This window comes from Oryctolagus cuniculus, chromosome 6, assembly GCF_964237555.1.
Source record: "Oryctolagus cuniculus chromosome 6, mOryCun1.1, whole genome shotgun sequence".
Classification (NCBI taxonomy): Eukaryota; Metazoa; Chordata; class Mammalia; order Lagomorpha; family Leporidae; genus Oryctolagus; species Oryctolagus cuniculus.
In genome coordinates, this window is record NC_091437.1 from 138,377,218 (window position 1) to 138,401,342 (window position 24,125).

The following is a 24,125-nucleotide window of genomic DNA, read 5'->3' on the forward strand; positions in this document are numbered from 1 at the left end:
TATACATGCCAACAAAGTTCCTCATGTGTATATCACATATTTAATATTCAATCTTGTCACATGTCTAAGTGCACATTTTTTAAATCAGAGTCCCTCAGTTTAGTACCCATATTTTCACTTCAATTTCTTCAAACATCTTCCCCTACTTAGGTTCTTATGACTCTAGTCTTAAGCACCTGAAAGCAATTCTGACCAAAACTATTTTTATCAGTTTGTAGCTGCAATTCAATATCATTCTTAAAACTTATTTAAAATTGGTTTTAAAATTTTAAATATACTCCCTAAATGGCATTTTCTTCCTTAGACATTATAATTCTAAAATTAGCTAATAACATTCCTCCCAGGTTTCAACTATCAGGCAGTTTTGTCTTATTGGAGGAGAAAACAAAAACAGAAAACAGATTCATAGTCCAGTATTGTCATTACATCCTGGGTTATGAAATAATAAAAAATGCACATTGAAAAAAAAGTCAAATGTGGCCTTTGCTATTCATAGCTCTGAATAAATGCAGCTGTTTTCAATTAATAAATATTTTTATGATCACGAAAATGAGGAAAATTAGAGTCCTTTAACAATGATCTCACAATTTTTTCTAACATAATTTTTATGATATTTTAGTTTATTTTAGAAACAATAACCAGGTAGGAAAAATACCATATGCCTTCCTTGCTCAATGTAAAAAGAAAGTTTATACAGAAAAGAACAAAGTCTATATAAACAATGATAAATGAGAAGCTTTCCAAAAAGGCAGTCCTCATTTTCCTATAGAAAGCCATATTTGACTCTTTGTAAAGCAGACTTAGAAAAGCAATAATAGTCCCTCATCTCTTTTCTTTATGTTTTCTAATCTAGAGATGTTGCCCTTTTCCCCTTTAGAATTTTATGGAAATATCCAAGGAGATATGAGCTATATAAATTGTTATTAAAAGTAAGAGCATCAGAACATCCAAAGGGTTTATTTTTAGAATAAGTATACAATTGTATACTTATTATTTAGAATAATAATAGAATAATATTTACTCTATTATTTATACAATGTTAGTATACAATAATATTATACAATCTACAATTGTATACTTATTATTTAGAATAATAATAGAATAATACTTATTCTAAATAATAAGTATACAATTGTAGATTCTAGTAGCATGGCTATTTATCCTTCAAACATTGAAACAGAAGTTCATTCCAAGGTCAAGAAAATAATCATAAACTTAAATTAACTTTAAATAGGTTCAAAGCAACATTTTTAAAAACCAGTAACACATTCCCCTTGTCCCATTGTGAGACCAGAATTTTCTGGTGAAATAGCACAATACAAAAATTTTGTCATAAGTATTGACCATAATAATATTTTGGAAGGAGGGGGCATCATTGTGGTGTAGCAGGTAAAGCTACACTATATGGGCACTACTTTGAGCCCCAGCTGCTCTACTTCTGATACAACTCCTTTAGTGACCTGGGACAATCAGCTGAAAATGGCCCAAGTGCTTGGGTACCTGCCACCCACATGAGAGACCCAGATGAAGCTGCTGGCTCCTGGCTTCAGCCTGGCCGAGCCCCAGCTGTTACAGCCATCTGCAAAGTGAACAAGCAGATGGAAGACTGTGCTCACTCTCTCTCTCTCTCTCTCTCTCTCTCTCTCTCTATGTAACTCTGGCTTTCAAATAAATAAATAAGGCTTTTTTAAAAAAAAAAAACAATATTATGCAAATGTGAAATTTCAAATACATATTTGTGTGTTTTTAATTAAGTAATTGAAATGATAATCCAGTAAATCAAGTGCTATGTAAACTGGATTAGCAAAAAATAACCATTAATAACAGGAAAAGGATGTGCAAAAATAATGGATATGTTGACATGCTGGCACTTCTGACAACCTTTATGTGTCATGAAGGCATATGTGGTTATTGGATTTTCTTTTCAGAGTTATTTCCATGGTGCAAGCCTACATTTGTCTTGTCTTGTTTCCTTAGAATAAATACGCCAAACGTGGCTGAAAGGGACAGCGGGAGTGCAAATGAAGTAAAGCTTGTTTAGTTCTGACCCCATTTCATTTCTTCTTAAGAATCACTTATGGAAAAACAGTGCCATTTCCAAATAGTAATACATGATAAGTATGAAAATAAGGTCATTTTTGACATTTAACATGCAAATCTATATTGCTTTCAGTATCTGGATACATCCATTGAGAAAAGGAAGCAGTAAGCTGCTGCTTCAGCTTGATGACCTAAATGCATCAAGCTTTCACTCTGCCACTCTGTAGAACCAGAATATTATGTGCGTAACTACATGTGCCAAGCAGTCTGCCAGTGAGTACTTTATTCCTTTAGAAAAGGGAGAAACTCCCTTACAAACAATGTTATTGTTTGCAGCAACAAATAATTGTTATGTTGTATGGAATCCTCTATACAATTAAGCTAACCAATTTATTAAATGGAGGTATGTATTAATTGAATCATCTTCCAGATATTATGATTTAATTGTGTGAGATGTACCCAGGAATGAGGTTTTATTTTAGATGCTCTGCAGGTAATTCTTTTTCTTTTCTTTTCTTTTTTTTTTTTATATTTTGTTTTCCTTTTTTTTTTTAAACTTTTATTTAATGCATATAATTTTCCAAAGTACGACTTATGGATTACAATGGCTTCCCCCCCATACCGTCCCTCCCACCCACAACCCTCCCCTTTCCCACTCCCTCTCCCCTTCCATTCACATCAAGATTCATTTTTGATTCTCTTTATATACAGAAGATCAGTTTAGTATACATTAAGTATGGATTTCAACAGTTTGCTCCCACACAGAAACATAGAGTGAAAAATAATAGATGATTTTTTTAAATGATGATGGAATCAGAGCCGACCTATTGTCATGTTTAATCCCAGTGAGAGTCAAGTTGGGAATTGATAATCTCTCTCTCTTTTTTTTTTTTTTTTTACAGAGGATCAGTTTAGTATGCATTAAGTAAGGATTTCAACAGTTTGCACCCCCATAGAAACACAAAGTGAAATATATTGTTTGAGTACTCGTTATAGCATTAAATCTCAATGTACAGCACATTAAGGATAGAGATCCTACATGAGGAGTAAGTGCACAGTGACTCCTGTTGTTGACTTTACCAATTGACACTCCTGTCTATGGCATCAGTAATCTCCCTATGCTCCAGTCATGAGTTTCCAAGGCTATGGAAGCCCTCTGAGTTCTCCGACTCTTATCTTGTTTAGACAAGGTCATAGTCAAAGTGGAGGCTCTCTCCTCCCTTCAGAGAAAGGTAATTCTAACATGCAGCCAAGGAAGAGGACCACTATTAAATGGAACCCTGCAGATACGATCATGATTCTCAGAGACTGACTGGTGATCATCTCCATTCCCTATTCACATCAATTTCATTTTCAGTTATATTCACCTCCATCACAGAACTGCTGAATTTCTTCCTATTCTTACATAACCTAACCTATTTTACAGGAAAATGGGCAGTAGGATGGGGAAGTGGGGGGAGAAAGATTCATCATTTCACAATGTCATTTTCTACCACTTCCAAACTATGTTCTTATCTGTTTCTTCAATGGTTCTTTACTGAAAGTCTCCTACCTAAAAGGAAAGGCTATATCAAAGGCAATACCATCCCCCTTTTCTTTCTTTTTAAAGATTTATTTTTTTTAATTTGAGCTGCAGAGAGGTAGAGGCAGAGAGAGAAGAGAAGGAGAGGTATTCCATCTGATGGTTCACTCCCCAGATGGCTGCAAGGGCCAGAACTGCACCAATCCGAAGCCAGGAGCCAGGACCTTCCCTCAGGTCTCCCACATGGGTGCAGGGGAACAAGAACTTGGGCCATCTTCTACTGCTTTCCCAGGCCATAGCAGAGAGTTGGATCAGAAGTGGATCAGCCGGAGCTCAAACTGGAGAGTATATGGAATGCTGGCACTGCAGGTGGTGGCTTTATCCCTACACCACAGCACCAGCCCTCCATTCCCTTTTCTTACTCCAGATCCTAAACCTCCTGGGACTGGAATCTCCCAGTTGATCTAGCTTTCACCTGCACCTTCAATCTCTCACAAGGACTGTATCTTTGCCTTTAATATTTAAGCTTCTCATATTTTGAACAGTCTTTCCTCAATGGCATGCCACTCTCTTTCTATTAATCTAGCCCTTGCTTTCATTCATAGTCAGTTTTCCCTTTTTGAGTTTGAGCCTTAATTCTCTTACCTAACTACTCCTCAATTATAGCCATGTGAGTCCTGCCTCAACAATTCCCGTGAAAACGATACTGCCAAGGTCACTGTTGACTTCTTGGTTGTTGAATCCAATAGGTTCTTATTTTCCTGAAAACTTTGCACCACTGAACAAAGTTGATCACGTTCACTTATAAAATCTCTCTTCAGTTGTCGTGTCATAACACCATTCTCTCCTGTTATCTATGTCTCCAGCTGCTCCATTTTTAGTCTCCTTCACAGGCTCAGCTTCCTTTTCCTATGCCTTATTTACTGCTGTCCCCTCAGCGAAATTTTCTTCAAACTACTTGTCGTATCACTGACTTAATCTAAATTTATATTGTTGTCACAATTAAATATTGTAATACCCAATAATGTTCTACCTTTGGTGTTGCCTTTCTCTGTTCATACTCCATTTTCTTTTTATTATATTACTTATATTCATTTTTAAATGTGTTCTCAGCCTTAGTAAGTTATAATTGGCAAAACTGTGAATAGTATATGTTAAATTGTTACATATGTACATTGTAAAAAGATTGAATCAAGCTAACTAATATATCCCTTATCAATACTTAGCATTTTTTTGTGGTGAGGATATTTAAAAATCTACTTTTTTTCTTCAACTACTTCCTTTTGTGGGAAGCTTTACTTATAATCTCAGTCTACCCTCAGAACTCTAACTTTTATATAGCTCTAGTCAAGTATTTTAATTGTTCACTAATTTGGAGTATCCTTTTGGCCCCATCTTTGAAAGTAAATTCACTGCAGGTAGAAATTTTGTCTACAGTTACATTTTTATCCAAGTGTCTACCATAGTGACTGACTGCACATAATTGACTGCACATAATTATCAATCAATAAATTGTTGTCCAGGAGGCAAGCAATTAGCCTGGTAGTTAAGGATGTCCGTCTAACATATCTGTGTTTGCATCCTAGCTCCAGCTCCTGACTCCAGTTTGTCACTAGTACAACACTGGGATGCATCAGTAATGGTTCAAGTAATTTGATTTCTGCCATTCACATGAAAAATCTAGATGTCATTCCTGGCTTCTGGCTTTGGAACTAGACATACAGAGAGTGAACCAACAGAATGGAGTTTACTTTGTTTCTGTGCCTCTCAAACAAAAATTAACTTAAAAAAAAAAAAAGCAACTGGCTAGTATACAATTTGAAACACCATCCTATTTTTCAGAATAAGTAAAATACTTTTCTCTTATGTATCCAAGAAAAAACAGTATTTGCTTTGTTTAAGACCTTTCATGGGGTCAGTGTTGTGGCATAGTGGATAAGGCCGCCACCTGCAATGCTGGCATCCCATATCAGCACCAGTTTCTGTCCCATTTGCTAAACTTCTACCCAGCCACATGCTAACAGCCTGGGAAAAGCAGCGGAAGATGATCCAAGAGCTTTTGGGCCCTGCCACTCACATGTAGGACCCAGATGATGCTCCTGGCCCCCAGCTTTGACCTGGCCCAGCCTTGGCTGTTGGACCATCTAGGGAGTGAACCAGAGGATGGAAGATTCTCTCTCTCTCTCTCTGACTCTCCCTCTCTTTAACTCTGACTTTCAAACATAAATAAGTAAATCTTTTTCAAAAATTAAAAAAAAATAAAAAAGATATTTCAAACAAGATTCATACTTTGAATTCCATATATCACTATATGTCTTAATTTTCCCACCCTTAATAAGTTTATGCTATTCCACAATTCATTTGCCATTCTCTTTCCCTATCTAATATATTTTTTCATCATTCTGTGCTTTTTTAAAAAACTTTTATTTAATAAATATAAATTTCAGAAGTACAACTTTTTTTTTTTTTTTTGACAGGCAGAGTGGACAGTGAGAGAGAGAGACAGAGAGAAAGGTCTTCCTTTTTCCATTGGTTCACCCTCCAATGGCCGCTATAGCTGGCGCGCTGCGGCCGATGTACCCCTCTGATCCGAAGCCAGGAGCCAGGTGCTTCTCATGGTCTCCCATGGGGTGCAGGGCCCAAGCACTTGGGCCATCCTCCACTGCACTCCCGGGCCACAGAAGAGAGCTGGCCTGGAAGAGGGGCAACTGGGACAGAATCCGGTGCCCCGACCAGACTAGAACCCGGTGTGCCGGCACCACAGGTGGAGGATTAGCCTATTGAGCCACAGCACCAGCCACAATTACAACTTTTGGATTATAGCGGCTTTTCCCCCCATAACCTCCCTCCCAACAGCAACCATCCCATCTCCCACTCGTTTTCCCATCCCATTCTTCATCAAGATTATATATCATTTTCTCTGTCTTCAAAGTCTTTGCATTGATCAGTCTTGGGGTCACTCTTTCCCCTTTCTTGAATCCCTAAGTATCATTTTTTCTATGAAATTTTCTAGACTCTTTTAGCTACAGTGTTTGCTTCATTCTGTTTTTATTGAAGGTACTAAGTTATTCAGGCTGTAATAATGCAATGCAGCTTAATGCGTATTTTTCTGTTGTTCTTGTTTCCCATTGGAGTAGACAGCTGATGTTCCAAAGTTGAAGAACTCATCCTTTTTTCTCCCGTTATCAAATCAATAAGCAGCATGCAGATGTCAATGTTGCTAAATAAATAATTGGGGCTGGCGCTGTAGTGCAGCAGGTTAACGCCCTGGCCTGAAGTACCGGCATCCCAGTTCGAGACCCAGCTGCTCCACTTCCAGTCTAGCTTTCTGGCCGGTGCCACGGCTCAATAGGCTAATCCTCCACCTTCGGCACTGGCACACGGAGTTCTAGTCTTGGTAGGGGTACGGATTCTGTCCTGGTTGCCCCTCTCCCAGTCCAGCTCTCTGCTGTGGCCCGGGAGTGCAGTGGAGGATGGCCCAACTACTTGGGCCCTGCGCCCGCATGGGAGACCAGGAGAAGCAACTGGCTCCTGGCTTCGGATCAGCACTGTGCGCCAGCCGCAGCGGCCACTGGGTGGTGAACCAACGGAAAAAGAAAGATCTTTCTCTCTGTCTCTCTCTCTCTCACTGTCCACTCTGCCTGTGAAAGAAAGAAAGAAAGAAAGAAAGAAAGAAAGAAAGAAAGAAAGAAAGAAAGAAAGAAAGAAAGAAAGAAAGAAAGAAAGAAAGAAAGAAAGAGAAAGAAAGAGAGAAAGAGAGAAAGAAAGAGAGAGAGAGAAAGAGAGAGAGAGAGAAAGAAAGAGAGAAAGAGAGAGAGAAAGAGAGAGAGAAAAAGAGAAAGAAAACCAATCTAGCTCTCTGCTATGGCCTGGGAAAACAGTAGAAGATAGCTCAAGTCCTTGGGCCCCTGCACCCACGTGGGAGACCTGGAAGAAACTCCTGGCTCCTGGCTTCAGATTGGCGCAGCTCCAGCCATTGCAGCCAACTGGGGAGTGAAGCATTGGATGAAGGACCTCTCTCTCTGCATCTCCTCTCTCTATGTAACTCTGACTTTCAAATAAAATAAATAAATCTTTAAAAAAGTAAATGAATGATTTCCAAAATAAATATAAACAATCCATTCAAAGGTATAGTAATTAAGTGATTTTTTCATGATCAGTGGAATTCATTCCCAAAAGATAATATTATCATTTTTATATTTTGTATTTTCTTTGTTTTGAATTGTCTTTATGACTTCAATATTGGCTGAACAACCATGATTTTGTAGCTTCTGGGATGTTCTCTGGTTGTTTTATTTTGAATGTACTGTTTTCAATTAGATCGTAAATTGCTCAAGGTCATGATTTGTTTGGTTCTGTACATCTTATATATTGTCTAACATAATGGTAAGCAAAACATTCATTTAAGTTTTTGTGAGTGTATATGCCATATGCCTGGCATTGAGCTGACACTATATACTTAAATACACTAAAATTCTTCTAAGACTAGCTAAGCAAAAGAAAACAATTCATGTCTTAGTATGGAGAGAAGTGTGTCACAATGTAATAAATCCTCTGTGTTCATATCAAAGGTAAAAATTATGATGTAAAAAATTTCAAATATATTAAATAGTCTCTCTTTTCTCACCAATCATGTTTGTGGATATTCTGCTTATGCTTTTTATTTTATGTGGTATTTATGTCTTCTTGTGGTTGTAACTTTTCCATTTCTTGTTGTGTCTTTCACTTTGCATAATACAACTCTATATTTTGAGTACCTATATAAAATATCAGGTATTCCAGGAGACCATGAATAGCTAAAGCAGTATTATACAAGAAAAACAAAGCTGGAAGCATCACAATACCAAAACTCAAGATATACTACAGGGGTGTCATAATCAAAACAGCCTGGTACGAGCACAAAAACATAAATTCCAGAAATCAATTCAGGCATCTGCAACCAACTTATTTTTGATAAAGGAGCTAAAATCACTCCATGGGAGCAAGGACAGTACTTCAACAAATGATGCTAAGAAAACTGAATCTCTGCATGCAAGGTATGAAGCAAGGTCCGGATCTTACATTTCACACAAATCCACTCAAAATGGATCAAAGACTTAATCTGCAACCTGATACCATTAAATATTAGAGAACATTGGGGAAACCATGCAAAACATTGGCATAGGAAAACACTTCTTGGAAAAGACACCAGAAGCAAAGGCAATCAAAGCCAAAATTAACAAATGGGATTACATCAAATTTAGAAGCTTCCGTATTGCAAAACAAACACTTTAGCAAAGTGTAGAGGCAACAGACAGAATGGGAGAAATTATTTGAAATCTATGCAACTGATAAAGGATTTATAACCAGAATATATTAAGAGATCAAGAAAGTCCACAACAACAAAACAAAAAATCCAGTTAAGAAATAGGCAAAGGACTTAAACATTTTTCAAAACAAGAAACGCAAATGGCCAAAAAACATATGAAAAAATTGTCAGGATCACTAGCCATCAGGGAAATGTAAATCAAAACCACAATCATGTTTCACCTAACCCCAGTTAGAAAGGCTTTCATACAAAAATCAACAAACAACAAATGCTGGCGAGGATGTGGGGGAAAAGGTACACTAGTCGACAATTAGGGGAAATGTAAGTTGGTACAGCCACTGTGGAAGACAGTGTGGAGATACCTCAGAAATCTGAATACAGACCTACCACATAACCCAGTCTTCTCACTCTTGTATATGCATCCAAACCAAAAGAAATCAGCATATGAAGTACTTATCTGTACCTCCATGCTTACTGCTGCTCAATTTGCAATAGCTAAGATATGGAATCAATCTAGTTGTCCATCAACTGAAGACCGGATAAAGAAATTATGGGTGTGTACACCATGGAATACTATACAATAGTAAAAAGAATGAAATGCTGTCATTTGCAACAAAATGAATGCAATTGGAAAGTATTATACTTAATGAAATAAGTAAATCCCAAAAGACAAATACCATATATTCTGCCTGATCTGTGGTAACTAATAGAGTACCTAAAAAGGTAATCTATAGAAGTGAAACTGACACTTGAGATACAATGACCTTGAGCAGCACTTACCTCAACTGTTGAGGAAGTTTTTTATTATACTATTTGTTGAACTCTTTGTGCAGGGTTACCCTTATACTTATAAAGTTAATTGAAAATATATCTTAGCAAAAAATAAGAATGGGAATAGGAAGGGCAGAAGGAAGAAGAGTTGGAGTGTGGGTGAGAGGGAGGGTAGGGTAGCAAGAACAACTGTATTCCTAAATTTGTATATATGAAATTCATGAAGCTTATATACCCTAAATACAAAGTTTAAAAACCCTATATTCAAGAACTACTTTTGCTGTTATATTAAAATGAAATTAGTCTTCACTGTGGAGAAGGTAAATAATGTATCTATACTTCTTGCAATTTTTAGTGTAGACAGAATTAGTGGAAATGCTATTAACTCATCATAGATCTTCAAGGTGCTATCTGATGATGATATATCCTGTTAAAAATATAGAAAACCAAGGAATTTTGAGGGAGTTTATAGATTTATTACAAACATTTAAAAAGTCTCTGAAGTTTTAAAGAATTTTTTAACCTTCCTGTGGGTAGACAGCTTCTCCTCCGAATTTTGGATTTATTGTGCTGACTTCATTAATTTGTCATTTGTTCTCTTGCATTAATATATTACATTTCAGGGACAGATTAAGATAGTGGAGGAGGGAGGGAGCTTGCTGCTTTATTCTAGGAGAAGATAGTTTTTAAAAAGTGGAAAGAACACAAGCTTAGGGAACTTAGGGAGAAAGCAGCAGAGGAAACTGCATGCAAATTGGAGGGACACAGTGGACCTACATGGAGGGTGTGCATGCCCACAATTGAGGACCCCAGCAGCCAAAAGCCTCCACACCAGCATTGGAGAGTGAGGTGAGACCATACAACAGCAGCCCAAGCCACTGCTGAAAAAGCTGCAGGAAGAGCCTAGAGGGAATCTGGCTTGGAGCCCTGTGGGTGATAGTGTATCTGCCAAAGTAGAGAAGAAAAAAACAAAGAAGGGGCGTGTTTTCTCTTTCCCTGATCACCTGCAATGACATTCTTTAACAAGCTTTCAGAGTAGGTGCCATTTTGGATATACATACCAGCTATGCCAACTCATGTCCGTACCCAACAACCAGCAAAGTGAATACTCCTGGGTCTGGTGTGGAGAATGGACAGGGGGCTGGTTGCTTGTGATTGTGGGAGGCTCGTGTGCCAAGACTGTGAAAACTCTGAGACTTGTTGGGGAACTCAGGGTGTGGCTAGGATTTGGGGCATTCACATGACCATGGTTCCCAGTTTTCCTGACAAGGGACACTTCTTGGGAATCTGTGCTTACACTGAGGCCTGCAGAGATCCTTTCTGTGGTCCTGTGGCAGAGTGGACAAATAATATACCCATTGGGGCTAGCGATCAGCCACTGGTCTCCTTTGAGGAGAGGAGTTCAGCTGAGTCTACAACAACAGACAAGAATAAACCTCCCCTGATTAAAAAAAAAAAAAAGAGAGAGTTTTACCACTCCAAACCTGAGTGTATCACATCAGACATTCCCTTCACACTAGAGCACAGAAGAGAGCTCCCTGGCCATACCCACCACACACCTCTAGATATCCTCTGAAAGCAGAAACTCCAGTAATCCACACAGACTTAGTCCAAAGATAAAAGCCCAACAGCAAAAAAAAAAAAAAAAGAAACCAACCAGTATTTCCACAAATGCCAAATAATAAACACAATTCAAGAAACAGAAAAAAAAGGAAGACAATATGATGCCCCCAAAAGAATACAACACTTCAATACTAGATTGTGAAGATGATGAGAATGATGGGATTCCAGAAATGGAAATAAAAAATTGATCATAAGATTACTGAGAAATAATCAGAAACAAATGCAAGAACTAATAAAATCCATACATGACATGAAAAAAATTTCTCCCATGAAGTTGAGATCTTTAAGGGAAACCAAAATGAAACCTTGAAAATGAAGAATTCAATAGAACAAATAAAAGATACAGTGGAAAGCCCTAACAACAGAATCAGTGAAGCAGAAGAAAGAATATCAGACTTAGACCACAAAACACAGAAAATTATACAGTCAGACCAAACACAAAAAGATGAAATTTGAAAAATAAAAAACACTGCTGATAATCTATAGGATACTAACAAACAACACAACATATGGTTATGGTAGTTCCTGAAGATGTGGAAAGAAAGGAAGGATTAGAAGGCTTTTTTAGGGAAATATTAATTGAAAATTTCCCTAATTTGGAGAAAGAAAGGGACGTCCAAGTGCAGGAAGCACATAGAACTCCTAATAGACATGACCAGAAAAGATCTTCACCAAGACAAGTGGTAATCAAACTCACCACAGTTTGAAAAAGATTCTAAATTGTGCATGAGAGAATTACCAACAGACTTGGAAACCTAGAAAAAAATGGATAGATTCCTGGACACATACAACCTACCTAAATTGAGCCATGAAGACACAGAAAACCTAAACAGACCCATTACCAAGATGGAAATTGAATCAGCAATACAGACTCTCCCAAAAAGAAAAGCCCAGGACCAGATGGTTTCACTGCCAAATTCTATCAAAAGTTTAAAGAACTAACTCTAATTCTTCTCAAGTTATTCAGAAAAACTGAATGGAAGAGAATCTTTCAAAGTTCTTTCTATGAAGCAAGTATCACCTTAATTCCTATACCTGGGAAAGATACAATAGAGAAAGAGAATTACAGACCAATTTCTCTGATGAATAGAGCCACAAAAATTGTGAACAAAAATCTGGCCAATTGCATCCAACAACACATCAGAAAGATCATTCACCTGGACCAGATGGATTTATCCCAGTTTCAGGGATTGTTCAACATTTGCAAATCAATCAATGTTATACATCCCATTAACAAATTGAAGAACAAAAAACATATGATTATCTCAATGGATGCAGAGAAAGCATTTGATAAAACACAACATCCTTTCATGATGAAAACGCTAAGCAAATTGGGTATAGAAGGAATATTCCTCAACAAAATCAAGGCAATTTATGAAAACCTAAGTCCTGTTGATTGGGGAAAAGTTGGAAGCATTTCCACTGAAATCTAATGCTAGACAGGGATGCCCACTCACACCACTGATATTCAATATAGTGCTAGAAGGTTTAACCAGAGCCGTTAGATCAGAAAAAGAAATCTAATGGATTCTAATTGGTATGAGAGGCAGTCAAACTGTCCCTATTTTCAGATGCGAAGATTCTATACATAGGGGATGGAAAAGATTCCACCAAGAGACTATTGGGACTCATAGAAGAGTTTGGTAAAGTAGCAGGATATAAAGTCAATACACAAAAATCAACAGGATTTGTATATACAGACAACGCCACAGCTGAGAAAGAACTTCTAAGATCAATCCCTTTCACAATAGCTACAAAAAATACCTTGCGATAAATTTAACCAAGTGTGTCAAAGATATCTACAATGAGAACTGCAAAACATTAAAGAAAGAAATAGAAGAAGATATAAAAACATGAAAAAACTTCCATGTTCATGGATTGGAAGAATCAATATCATCATAATGTCCACTCTGTCTGTGGAGACTTTTTTCTCCTATATATCAAAACAGAATCTTTGATTTCTTCATTATTTTTATATTTTTCTAATAAGATGTGAACCATGCAGGATGTTTAGAATATATTTCTGACCATTGGAAGAATACCATTGAAATTTTCTAGTTGTTCTTGTAGTTTTGAACTAAAATGATTGATTTTCTAATAATAAAATCTCCATTAATATATCACTATTAATTTCCATCAAACAACATGCATATTATATCTTATCATTAAAATCTGATAGCTGTTAGAGCTCAGCAATGTTTGCTAATCAAAATTATATAAAAATTTCAAACTATTACTTTAAAAAAATGACTCCCATAAAACATGAATATGTAGAAAACTTCCACATATACACCATCTGTCTATCTTCTTCACCATATGTCACTCTATTAATTGCTAGTATTATCATTATTATGCATCATTTCATTTGTATGTTACAATTATTCCTTTACACTAAGAAGTCATCAACAACTTCAGGAAAACACCTGCTACATGCATTTATGGTTGATAAATTTCAGCAGGTTCTGATTAGCTCTTGGGCAAAATTTTCTAATTGCCTTTGCATAAAAGAAATCTTTCTACCAGAACAACTTTCTTTTGTTGCTAAAACCATCTTCTAAAATTCTTATAATTAACTGGATCTCCTCACAGCATTAATTTAATGTACTTTTTAAAAAAAAATACTAACTATTGTATGTACATAGTATGGTATAGTGGTCAGAGGTCCAAACATTGTGAAGAATAAAATATTGAAAGAAACTTGTAAAAAAATAAAAGAATTTTTGAAAACTTTAAGTTACAAAATCCTTTAATAACTGGCTAATGAGGGTCATAACTCTTAGTTTTGCCTAGTAATTATCATATAACATGAACATCCATGTTTTCTTTGTATATGGAGAAAATAATTGAAACACAGTTGGACCCTTTATGGAAACAAAGGCAATAGATGAATAAACTACACAGGTAACTGCCCTCTTGCAAACAGTTGTAACACATCCATTAAAATTCAAGCATTTTAGAACTGTTCTTAGTTTTGGTTGAGGAAGCAAGTCTACTGCCCATAAAATGGTTAGAGAACACTGCCAAAAAGAATAATATTAAATGATAAATTTTGTGCTAGACAGAACACGTCTTCATTTAAAAGAAGGTGGTGATAAATGACAATTGAAATAGGTAAGCATTCTTGGTGGAGGTAAAAATTGAGCAAGACCTTGAAAGGTGGAAAGAATATGATTTTTAGGCAGGGTATTCAGGGACAGTATGGACATGTATGAAAATTGAGGTGGGGGCCAGCACTGTGGAATAGTAGGTTAAGCCTCCATCTGTGGTGCAAGCATCCTTTATGGGCCCCTCTTTCAATCTAGCTTTCTGTTAATGGCCTGGAAAAGCAGTAGAAGATGTCCCATGTGCTTGGGGCCCTGCACTCTTGTGGGAGACCCAGAAGACGCTTCGGCACCAGGCTTTACATCTGTTCAGCTCAGCTCAGATTTGGCAACTGTGGCCATTTGGGGAGTGAACCAGAGGACAAAAAACCTTTTTCTCTATCTCTTCTTCTCTCTATCTGTATCTCTCCCTCCCAAAAATAAATAAATAACTAAATAAATAAATGTATGAATTAATAAATAAATCCTTTTAAGAAAAAAAGAAAATCTAGGTGGTGATTTTGCCAGTGTTAGAATGATACAGTAACTTTTAGCATGAGTTAAAGAAACAGAATAAGATGCAGATATGTAATGGTTATAAATCAAGAGGTAACAATTGAAAGGCCACAACAAAGCTCACCAAAGGAGTAAGGGAAAAACTATTGCTGAGTGGGGGAAACCCTACAGGCTGCCTCCATATGCACGAGAGAATAGCAGCTTGTCCTGGAAGAACAGGTCCTATATAGGAAGTGGGAGCAGCAAATCTCATTAGGGTCAGAGTGGAGCTGACACCTCTGGTTGGGCCATTTGGTGACCTGACTTCTGGTAAGCCAGGCAGGGATTAGAATGAAGCTTATTGTACAAAATGTCAATAGGGCAGAGCCTAAGATGGTACCACAGATGAGATTGTACCATTTTGCTAACAGCAATCATTAACAGCAGCAGAGCACCACTACCACTACCACCACACCATCTCTGCTTATTAACTTTTTATTATATTTTGGGCTGAAGACTAAGTGTTTTCATATGAATTATCTCATTCCTTCCTAATGAAAATTAACTCCCTGTGATATAGGTACTTGTACACTGTAACACCTTTTTAACAGATAAAATCTGTTTTTATTAAAATCTGTTTTACTATAAAGAGGATAGACTATAAAATAGATTATAGTTTAGAACTAGCATAGCTGATCCCTAAATTGATATTCTAGATTATTTCATTTTGCTGGACTATAGTATAAAATTAAAAATATATACAGTGTTTTCAAATATTATTTTGATGTAATCAAACAGAGGTCTGAATGGGATTAGTCCAACAGTGATCTTTTTTTTTTTTTTTCATTTTTAAAAATTTTTTTGACAGGCAGAGTGGACAGTGAGAGAGAGAGAGAGACAGAGAGAAAGGTCTTCCTTCAGTTGGTTCACCCTCCAATGGCCACTGTGGCCGGCGCGCTGCAACCGGCACATCGCACTGATCCGAAGCCAGGAGCCAGGTGCCTCTCCTGGTCTCCCACGCGGGTGCAGGGCCCAAGGACTTGAGCCATCCTCCACTGCACTCCCGGGCCACAGCAGAGAGATGGACTGGAAGAGGGGCAACCGGGACAGAATCCAGCGCGCCGACCGGGACTAGAACCCGGTGTACTGGCGCCATAGGCGGAGGATTAGCCTATTGAGCCACAGCGCTGGCCATCCAACAGTGATCTTAGGATAAGATACAGTTCAAATGATAAGACTGTTGCAGTGTTTGCAAATGTAGAATGGCAGCAATTAATATAGAAATTTAAAGATACTTCCAGAAACATTTCAAAGGAAGACATACACACTAGCTTTCTAATCTTATCTCATTCAACAGCCTTTCATTTAACCAATAATTGAAATGTCCATTATTCTCCAACTCAGTCCCAAGATATTCTGATTCACATTGCAGATCGGCTCAAGACACATTTTCTTTGTTTGGAGTAACTTCCACACCTGAATTCTTCTGCCAATACACAAAGTAATTTCCAAGTTCTGCCAAGCTACTTCCTTTATCTCAATGATAGGTCATCTCTAAACATAAAATAATTGTCCTCATCTGAACTTTGCAGAGGGTTCCATCTGTCTTGTACATATAAGAATCTTTAGATTTATTGAATTTTTGAAAGGCAGAGAGAGAGAGAGAGAGACATCTTCCATCTGCTGGTTCACTCCCTAGAAGACTGCAATGGCTGGAGCTGGGCCAATCGAAAACCAGGAGCCAGGAGCTTCTTCTGGATCTCTTACATGGGCCCAGGGTCCCAAATACTTGAGCCATCTTCCATTGCTTTCCCATGAGCATTAGCAGGGAGCTGGATCAGAAGAGCAGCTGGGACTTGAATTGGTGCCTGTATGGGACTCCAGTGCCAGAGGAGGTGGCTTTAGCACCAGCCCCAATAAATAAATCTTTAAATAAAATAAATAACATTTGAACCTGTCCACTCCATATAGTAATTAATCTAACATACCTACTGATATTCCTAAGTGTTAATGAATTTTTAAAAAGTAGTAAGTGAATAAAAATTTAATGATTAATCAAGGTTATTCTATGTAAAGGTTATTCTATGACTTTTACTTCACTTTCCAGTATTTTCTCAGATAGTTGTCTCCTTTTCTAATCTGCCTTTATTCACTTTATCTATTACTCCAATTAGTGATGCCTTTACAGAGAAAAATCAGTTATTTGGAGCTATCCAAATAAATACTGATTGACACTCTTAGATGTTTCCAAGTTAATAAAATTAAGGATTTCCAAACAAAATTTTTTCTTCTTTATCTAAAATGAACATTTTATACGACATTCAAGACCCAAGATTGCTTATTTGTATATGTTCCAGTTACTTGCATAGCCAAAAAAGGGATAATTGTTTCCCTAACTATAAAGTGGCTGATGTTATATATATATATATATATATATATATATATATATATATCCCATTAAGGGAATAAGAATTATTGCCTGAGTCTGTGTAAAATCCATTAATATTAATTACTGATTTGCTTTTTATTTTAATTAATAATTTGCAATCTGTGTGAACTTTTGGTCCCTTTAAAATCACTATTTCTTGATTGCTCAAACACGTAATACATAGACAGCAGCTATTTTAATAATCTCTCAAAGGTGCAGTGCACTGATACTGCTATTTATTCTGCTCTGTCGAAAAAAAGCATAATTATTCTGTCCAAGCACCCATGAGACATGGGAACTGTTCTTTGTTCAGACTCACAGTGGATACTCATTTCAAACTTCAATTACTATTTCACCATACTTCTTCCATTACTGTTTTCAGCACCATAACCAGAAATGTCTAGCAGCAAAATGTACTTTCTAAACCATACACATATGTGCCTTGAATACAATGAGAAAATAAAGCTATATATTCCTGAATAGTACCTGTAAAAAGATATGAATTTAGATGAAATAATATCTTGAACAAGCACTTTTTATACCACCCAGATAATGACTGCTGAATTTATTTACATATATGTAAATTATATATACATACATATGACACCAGTATCCTTCATCATATCTATGAAAAACAATCATGCATTAGTACTGAAGAAATATTTCCTGAGATTTAAGTCAGTTACAGAGCTGCTCCTGTCCCACAAGATTTATCTAAAGTAACAAAATAATGAAACATTATTTCTGCAATTTATAATCATAAATATGATTCATCCTTTTTATCAAAATGAGAGTCTTGAGTTAAAAAAAAAAACATGGTTTTTAGTCTTAGTCTTACTTTATATAGACCATATATTCCACTGTCTGCCTGTAACTCCTTTTTTGAGATTTGGTTTCCATATTAGTATTAATCTCTTGAACCATTATCATTTTTTTGAATTCTTTGTTACCACAAAATGCACACTTCTAATTTATGTAACACTGAGGTAGGACACTTGGGATACGTGGGACGTACGTACCATTTTGAAGGTATTATGATCACTGTATTGCCCTTTACAGCCTTAATTTCAACTTAAATGGAGTATATTATGTGAAATCAGTCTCATACAGATTATTGTTCTATTCATTGACAGGTCATTGAGGGAAGTAACCCCTTGGGGCACATTGTGATATAGCAGGTAAAGTCACGCCTGAGATGAGAGCATCCAATATGGCCTCTGGTCCATGTCCCAGCTGCTGCATTTCCAATGCAGCTCCGTGCTCATGGCCTAGGAAGAGCTGCAGATGATTACCCAAGTATTTAGGCCCCTGCCACCCATTTGGGAGATCCAGATGAATCTCTTGGTTCCTGGCTTCAGCCTGGCTCAGCCTTGGCTATTAGGACCACCTGGGCACTGAACCAGCAGATGGAAAAGCACCCGTTACCTCCCTCTCCCTCCCCCTCCCCCTCCCCTCCCCTCCCCCTCCCCCTCTGCAACTCTTTCAAATAAATAAATAATTCCTAAAAAGAAAGAAAAAAAGAAAGCAATCCTTATAAAAGATAAAACATCCACTTTATAAAGGAAATGCCTCAAAAATATGAAAAATTTTACTTGTTTCTTTAGTACCTTTATTTTCTATTCTTTTGTTTAAACTATCTCACAATATTTAATAGACAAACCATTTTAAAAATCATTTACACATTTGTATATCATTTTAAATCTGAGATCATGTAACTATTTTACCTTATTTTCTTATCATCCATATTTCACTATTTATCTTTACCATTATTGCATTACATGTCATTTTGTTAGTCTTATGAATGAGGACAGTAATGAACGAACATCTACACGTGACAGGAAAGATTACTTGAACTTGGGAATTTTCTCTTCTTACTCTGAGTTGCCACTGCCAACTGAGTGGAAAAGATCTGTTCCTTGCATTTGTTTTCATTTTCTATTCCTTGTTTAATACTCTGAAATCTGGCTTCTGTCCTCTATTTAATTCTTTTAAGGGCTTTGAAATTTTTCACCCATTTGAGTTTTATGCCTTATGCATTTAATTCATAAAATGCAGATAATAGTGCCTCTATTAGTTTGTTTTGAGGATTTAATGGGGCAAAGTGTATGCAACAGTTAGCATAGCACCTGGCACACAGTAAGAACTTAAAAATGGTACCAATGATGACAATATCATAAATGTGAATGTCGTCTCATTTAATTCTATTTTTCAGTTTATTCATTTTTTTTTTTTTTTTTTTGGACAGGCAGAGTGGACAGTGAGAGAGAGAGACAGAGAGAAAGGTCTTCCTTTGCCGTTGGTTCACCCTCCAATGGCTGCCGTGGCCAGCTTCTCCTGGTCTCCCATGGGGTGCAGGGCCCAACTACTTGGGCCATCTTCCACTGCACTCCCTGGCCACAGCAGAGGGCTGGCCTGGAAGAGGGGCAACCTGGACAGAATCTGGACTAGAACCCGGTGTGCAGGCACTGCACAGCAGAGGATTAGCCTAGTGAGCCGAGGCGCCGGCTTATTCATACTTATTAACAACAACAAAATAAGATTTAGTCTGATATACTTAGCAGATTTTGACTTCCTGTAACTTTCTCCTTCTATATCTAGCAGGTTGTGAAATAATATTTATTCTTCCCTTTACAGGAACTCTCAGATCTACCCTTTATCTATTCCCCTGACTTCACACTTTCTGTGAGAAAAACTTCAGGTTATGGTGTCAGTGAAAATGTTCCCTGAGAGAGAAATGATAGAGGAATCTTAAATACTGAAACAGTGAAAAACACAGAAATGCTATTGTTGGAAGGAAGGAAGGAAAGAAGGAAGGAAGAAAGCAAGGAAGGGAGGGAGTGAAGGAAGGTTAGAAGAAAAGATAGAGGGACAGGAGGGAGGGAGGAAAGGAGGGAAGGAAGGAGTGAAGGAGGGAAGGAAGCGAAGGGAAAGGAAAGGAGAGACTACTATCACAACAAACAATCAGGCATAACAGTAGATTAGGATAAAATGTTCATTTTCCAATTCAATTTTATGAAATTCAGAGAAAAAATGTTGTTTAATTTATATGTAAGTATTTCACTGGAAGAAAGGTGGTGGGACTAGGAGATAGGACAATTGAAGGGGCAGGAAGATCAGTTTTCACGGTTAGTAGTCAAACCTAAAGAGGAGAGGTAAATGAACAATTGGATCAGATGGCAAAGAGGCAGAAGGCAGAAGGCAGAAAAAGAGTATAATAATATAGAAGCCAAGGAAAAGTATAATACCACTGAATTATAGTTATTCATACCTTGTCACAGGGGGCCCATAGTTATTTGTATAATGTGTCACAAGTCAGTGACAGGCATTTAAATTTGAAAAGTAGCTTTTACTTCTACTGGCAGCATTACTAAGTTCTTGCTGTTGAGAACTAGTCTGACCTCCGTCAAAGGGTTCTTGAAAATCTTTGTTTCTGTGTCTAATCATATTGACTTAAAATTTTTTAATACCTGAATATGATGATATTGATACTGTGTGTAGTCATTGTACCATATAACTGCATGTTGTTTTGCATTGTGAACTGTTTCTTGAAATTTAACTAACAAATCAGATGGAATAAATATTTTTAATGAATTTAAACTATTTAAATCATCGAAAGTTACCCAAAATTGGTTCTGTCTCATCCTTTCTTTTCTCTCCCAAGTAGTTATACAAAATTTCACTTCCCCTTCATAACATTTAAAATTATCCTGAGTCAAGTCAGTTTTGTCTTCTGTCATTTTTGCATTATACACATATTAATATGTATATAATCAGTAAAACCGATAATACAAAAAATAGATGATAGGTAAACAGATAATTTTACCAGTTCCTACAAGACTAAAATTGGACAATTTTAAAATATGATTAGAAACATAATAATTGGATTCCACTTACGGCAAGTCTATAAACACTGCATACACACCTATATGCAATGATACTTAGTAAAAAATAAAAATGCAAATAGGAGAGGAAGGAGGAAGAAGGGTAGGAGGGTGGATAGAGTGTAACGAATCACTATGTTCCTTAAATTCTATTTATGAACTATATCAAGTTTGTATACTATAAATAAAGGGTTTCTGGGGAAAAACAAGAGAGCTGAGGAACAGACGGTAAGTAGTAAGTCAAGTGGTATGGCAGGAATTGGAAACACATTATACTTAGTCCTAGCAGATAAATGAACCTGTAATATCAAAATAAATGTTTCCATGGGTTCTTTTGCTTTAAGTTTCTTGCTCATACTATGCAGCTGTATATCTCTACCTTGGCAATACTGTTACTTCTTCCTGGAATTCCCTTTTCTTTACTGCTTTTGTCCACCTTACAGACTCTTCCCAGTTAACCAATGAAGTGTATGTGCACCTTCTTCTGCAATGTTTCTGGTCATATTATTAAAAATGGTCCCCATAAAAAAACTGCTTCCAAAAAAAAAGTTAGTGGAAATGGAATTAAAATATGTTTATTTTGGTGTAAAAATATTTGAAATCTATGCACAGTGTTTTCATAATAAACATTTTCCATAAACTTTTTTACTTGATGGATTTCAAAAATTTTTGCACCAAAATAAATTTATCTCTTAATTTCATTTCCATTAGCTTTTGATGTAGGCTCCTATATTATCTGCAATTACTGGTAAAAGGTAAGCCAGAAAAGTCCTTGTCTTGTCTCTATTTAAGTAAACTAACCAAAAAACCCAGGCTCTATCTCCGTTATTACCACTTTACTATAACTGGAGAAAAAGCAATTAAAACGTCAGAACCTACAAGTGGAGGTACAATTATGGTTAAAAATATTCATATCAATGCTTACATGGAGAGGGCAATTGTGATCTTAAAAAATGTCAGCAAAGTGTCCAGTAGCCTAAATTATATTCTTTATGCTTCAGTCTATTACAGGATCACTGAACTGGAAATTCATTAGAAATATAACACACGACATAACAGATTACAGATCATTAATAAATATCATTAAAACTTGAGCTAAATGTTTCCTTAAAATAAAGACTCTGAGATTGCAATATATATTCAATAAAACAAAAGTTAAAGTATTAAATTGTACTTATTACAAAATATTCTTATTTTGAAACTTTTCTTTACCTTTACATACAGGTCTGTGGTCACTCCAAGCAGCAAAAACTTCAGCTATCCGTTGGCAGGTGATGCTCTTTGCACCCTGTAGAACATAATCTTCATCACAAGAGAACTGCACAGTTGATCCAAGGCTAAAGTTGAACAAAGGAATAAAACATACTGTTAGCAATATATATTAATAGGCTGCACTTCTTTAGATAATTTACAATAGTAAATAAATCTTTCACTTAGGGACATTCATGGACTTCATTTCCAGTGGCTGACTATCTCTACAACCTTCACACTATCTTACATCTCTATCGCTTTCCTTGCCTTCTCTTTGCAGAGGTACTCAGGTCTATACTCTCACCCAGCCTGTTCCTGAACAGTTACTATTCACCTCCAGCTTGACACACAGGGTAATTATATGATCACATCTGTGCTGTAAAAATATATTTTTGGAATAATGTAGAGGCCACTTTAAAAGTAAGTGCTACCTGCCTCCTTAGTGCAGTAGGCAGCCTGTCAGTCTCATAAAAGTAAATGTAATTACAGAAAAGGAGTCAACTAAGAAAACAACTTAGGGGCTGACACTGTGGTCCAGTGGGTTAAGCATCTGCTTGAGGTGCCAGCATCCCATATGGGTGTTGGTTTGAGCTCCAGTTGCTCCACTTGTATTCCAGCTCCCTGCTGATGGCCTGGGAAACTAGTGGAAGATGGCCCAAATGCTTGGGCCTCTGCACCCATGTGTGAGACCCAGAAGAGGCTCCTGGCTCCCTGCTTCACATCTTCTCAGCTCTGGCTTTGCAGACATTTGGGGAGTGAATCAACAGTTGGAAGACCCCTCTCTCTCTGTGTCAATAACTATGCCTCTCAGGTAAATAAATAAAAGTGTTTTTTTATTTGTTTGTTTGTTTTTTTAAAAAAGACGGGCCGGCACAGTGGCTCACTTGGTTAATACTCCACCTGTGGCGTCGGCATCCCATATGGGTGCCGGGTTCTAGTCCCGATTGCTCCTCTTCCAGTCCAGCTCTCTGCTGTGGCCCGGGAGGGCAGTGGAGGATGGCCCAAGTGCTTGGGACCCTGCACCCTCATGGGAGACTGGGAAGAAGCACCTGGCTCCTGGCTTCAAATCGGTGTAGCTCTGGCTATGGTAGCCATTTGGGGGGTGAACCAGTGGAAGGAAGACCTTTCTCTCTGTCTCTCTCTCTCTCTCACTGTCTAACTCTACAAAAAAAAAAAAAAAAAAAAGACAACAACTAAAATAGTGGAGGCCAAAGTTTGGCCAACTATGTCCTACAGGGAAAATCTGTCTCTCTGCCTGTTTTTGTACAGCCCAGGACTTAAAACTGAACTTAATACTTTCAAATGATTTTTAAAAATGATAAAAATGATCTATTTTAAGTGTAGAAATTATATTGAACTTGGCCAGCGCCGCGGCTCACTAGACTAATCCTCCGCCTTGCGGCACCGGCACTCTGGGTTCTAGTCCCGGTTGGGGCGCCAGATTCTGTCCCGGTTGCCCCTCTTCCAGGCCAGCTCTCTGCTATGGCCAGGGAGTACAATGGAGGATGGCCCAAGTACTTGGGCCCTGCACCCCATGGGAGACCAGGAGGAAGGACCTGGCTCCTGGCTTTGGATTGGCACAGCATGCCAGCTGTAGCAACCATTTGGGGAGTTAACCAACAGAAGGAAGACCTTTCTCTCTGTCTCTCTCTCTCTCTCACTGTCTAACTCTGCCTGCCAAAAAAAAATTACACTCTCATAACATATCAAAGTACTGATAGGGAGA

General features: G+C 37.2%; 1 protein-coding gene across 9 annotated transcripts in view; it reads right to left on the bottom strand.

The window, feature by feature from the left end:
* Positions 1–24,125, bottom strand: part of CSMD3 (CUB and Sushi multiple domains 3) — a 1,302,111-nt gene that overhangs the window by 698,692 nt on the left and 579,294 nt on the right. For all 9 annotated transcript variants that reach the window (XM_051844773.2, XM_051844775.2, XM_051844772.2 and 6 more), the window contains one exon: positions 22,361–22,485. In XM_051844773.2, coding sequence (XP_051700733.2) covers positions 22,361–22,485 — 125 coding nt within the window. The remainder of the gene's footprint in view (positions 1–22,360; positions 22,486–24,125) is intronic.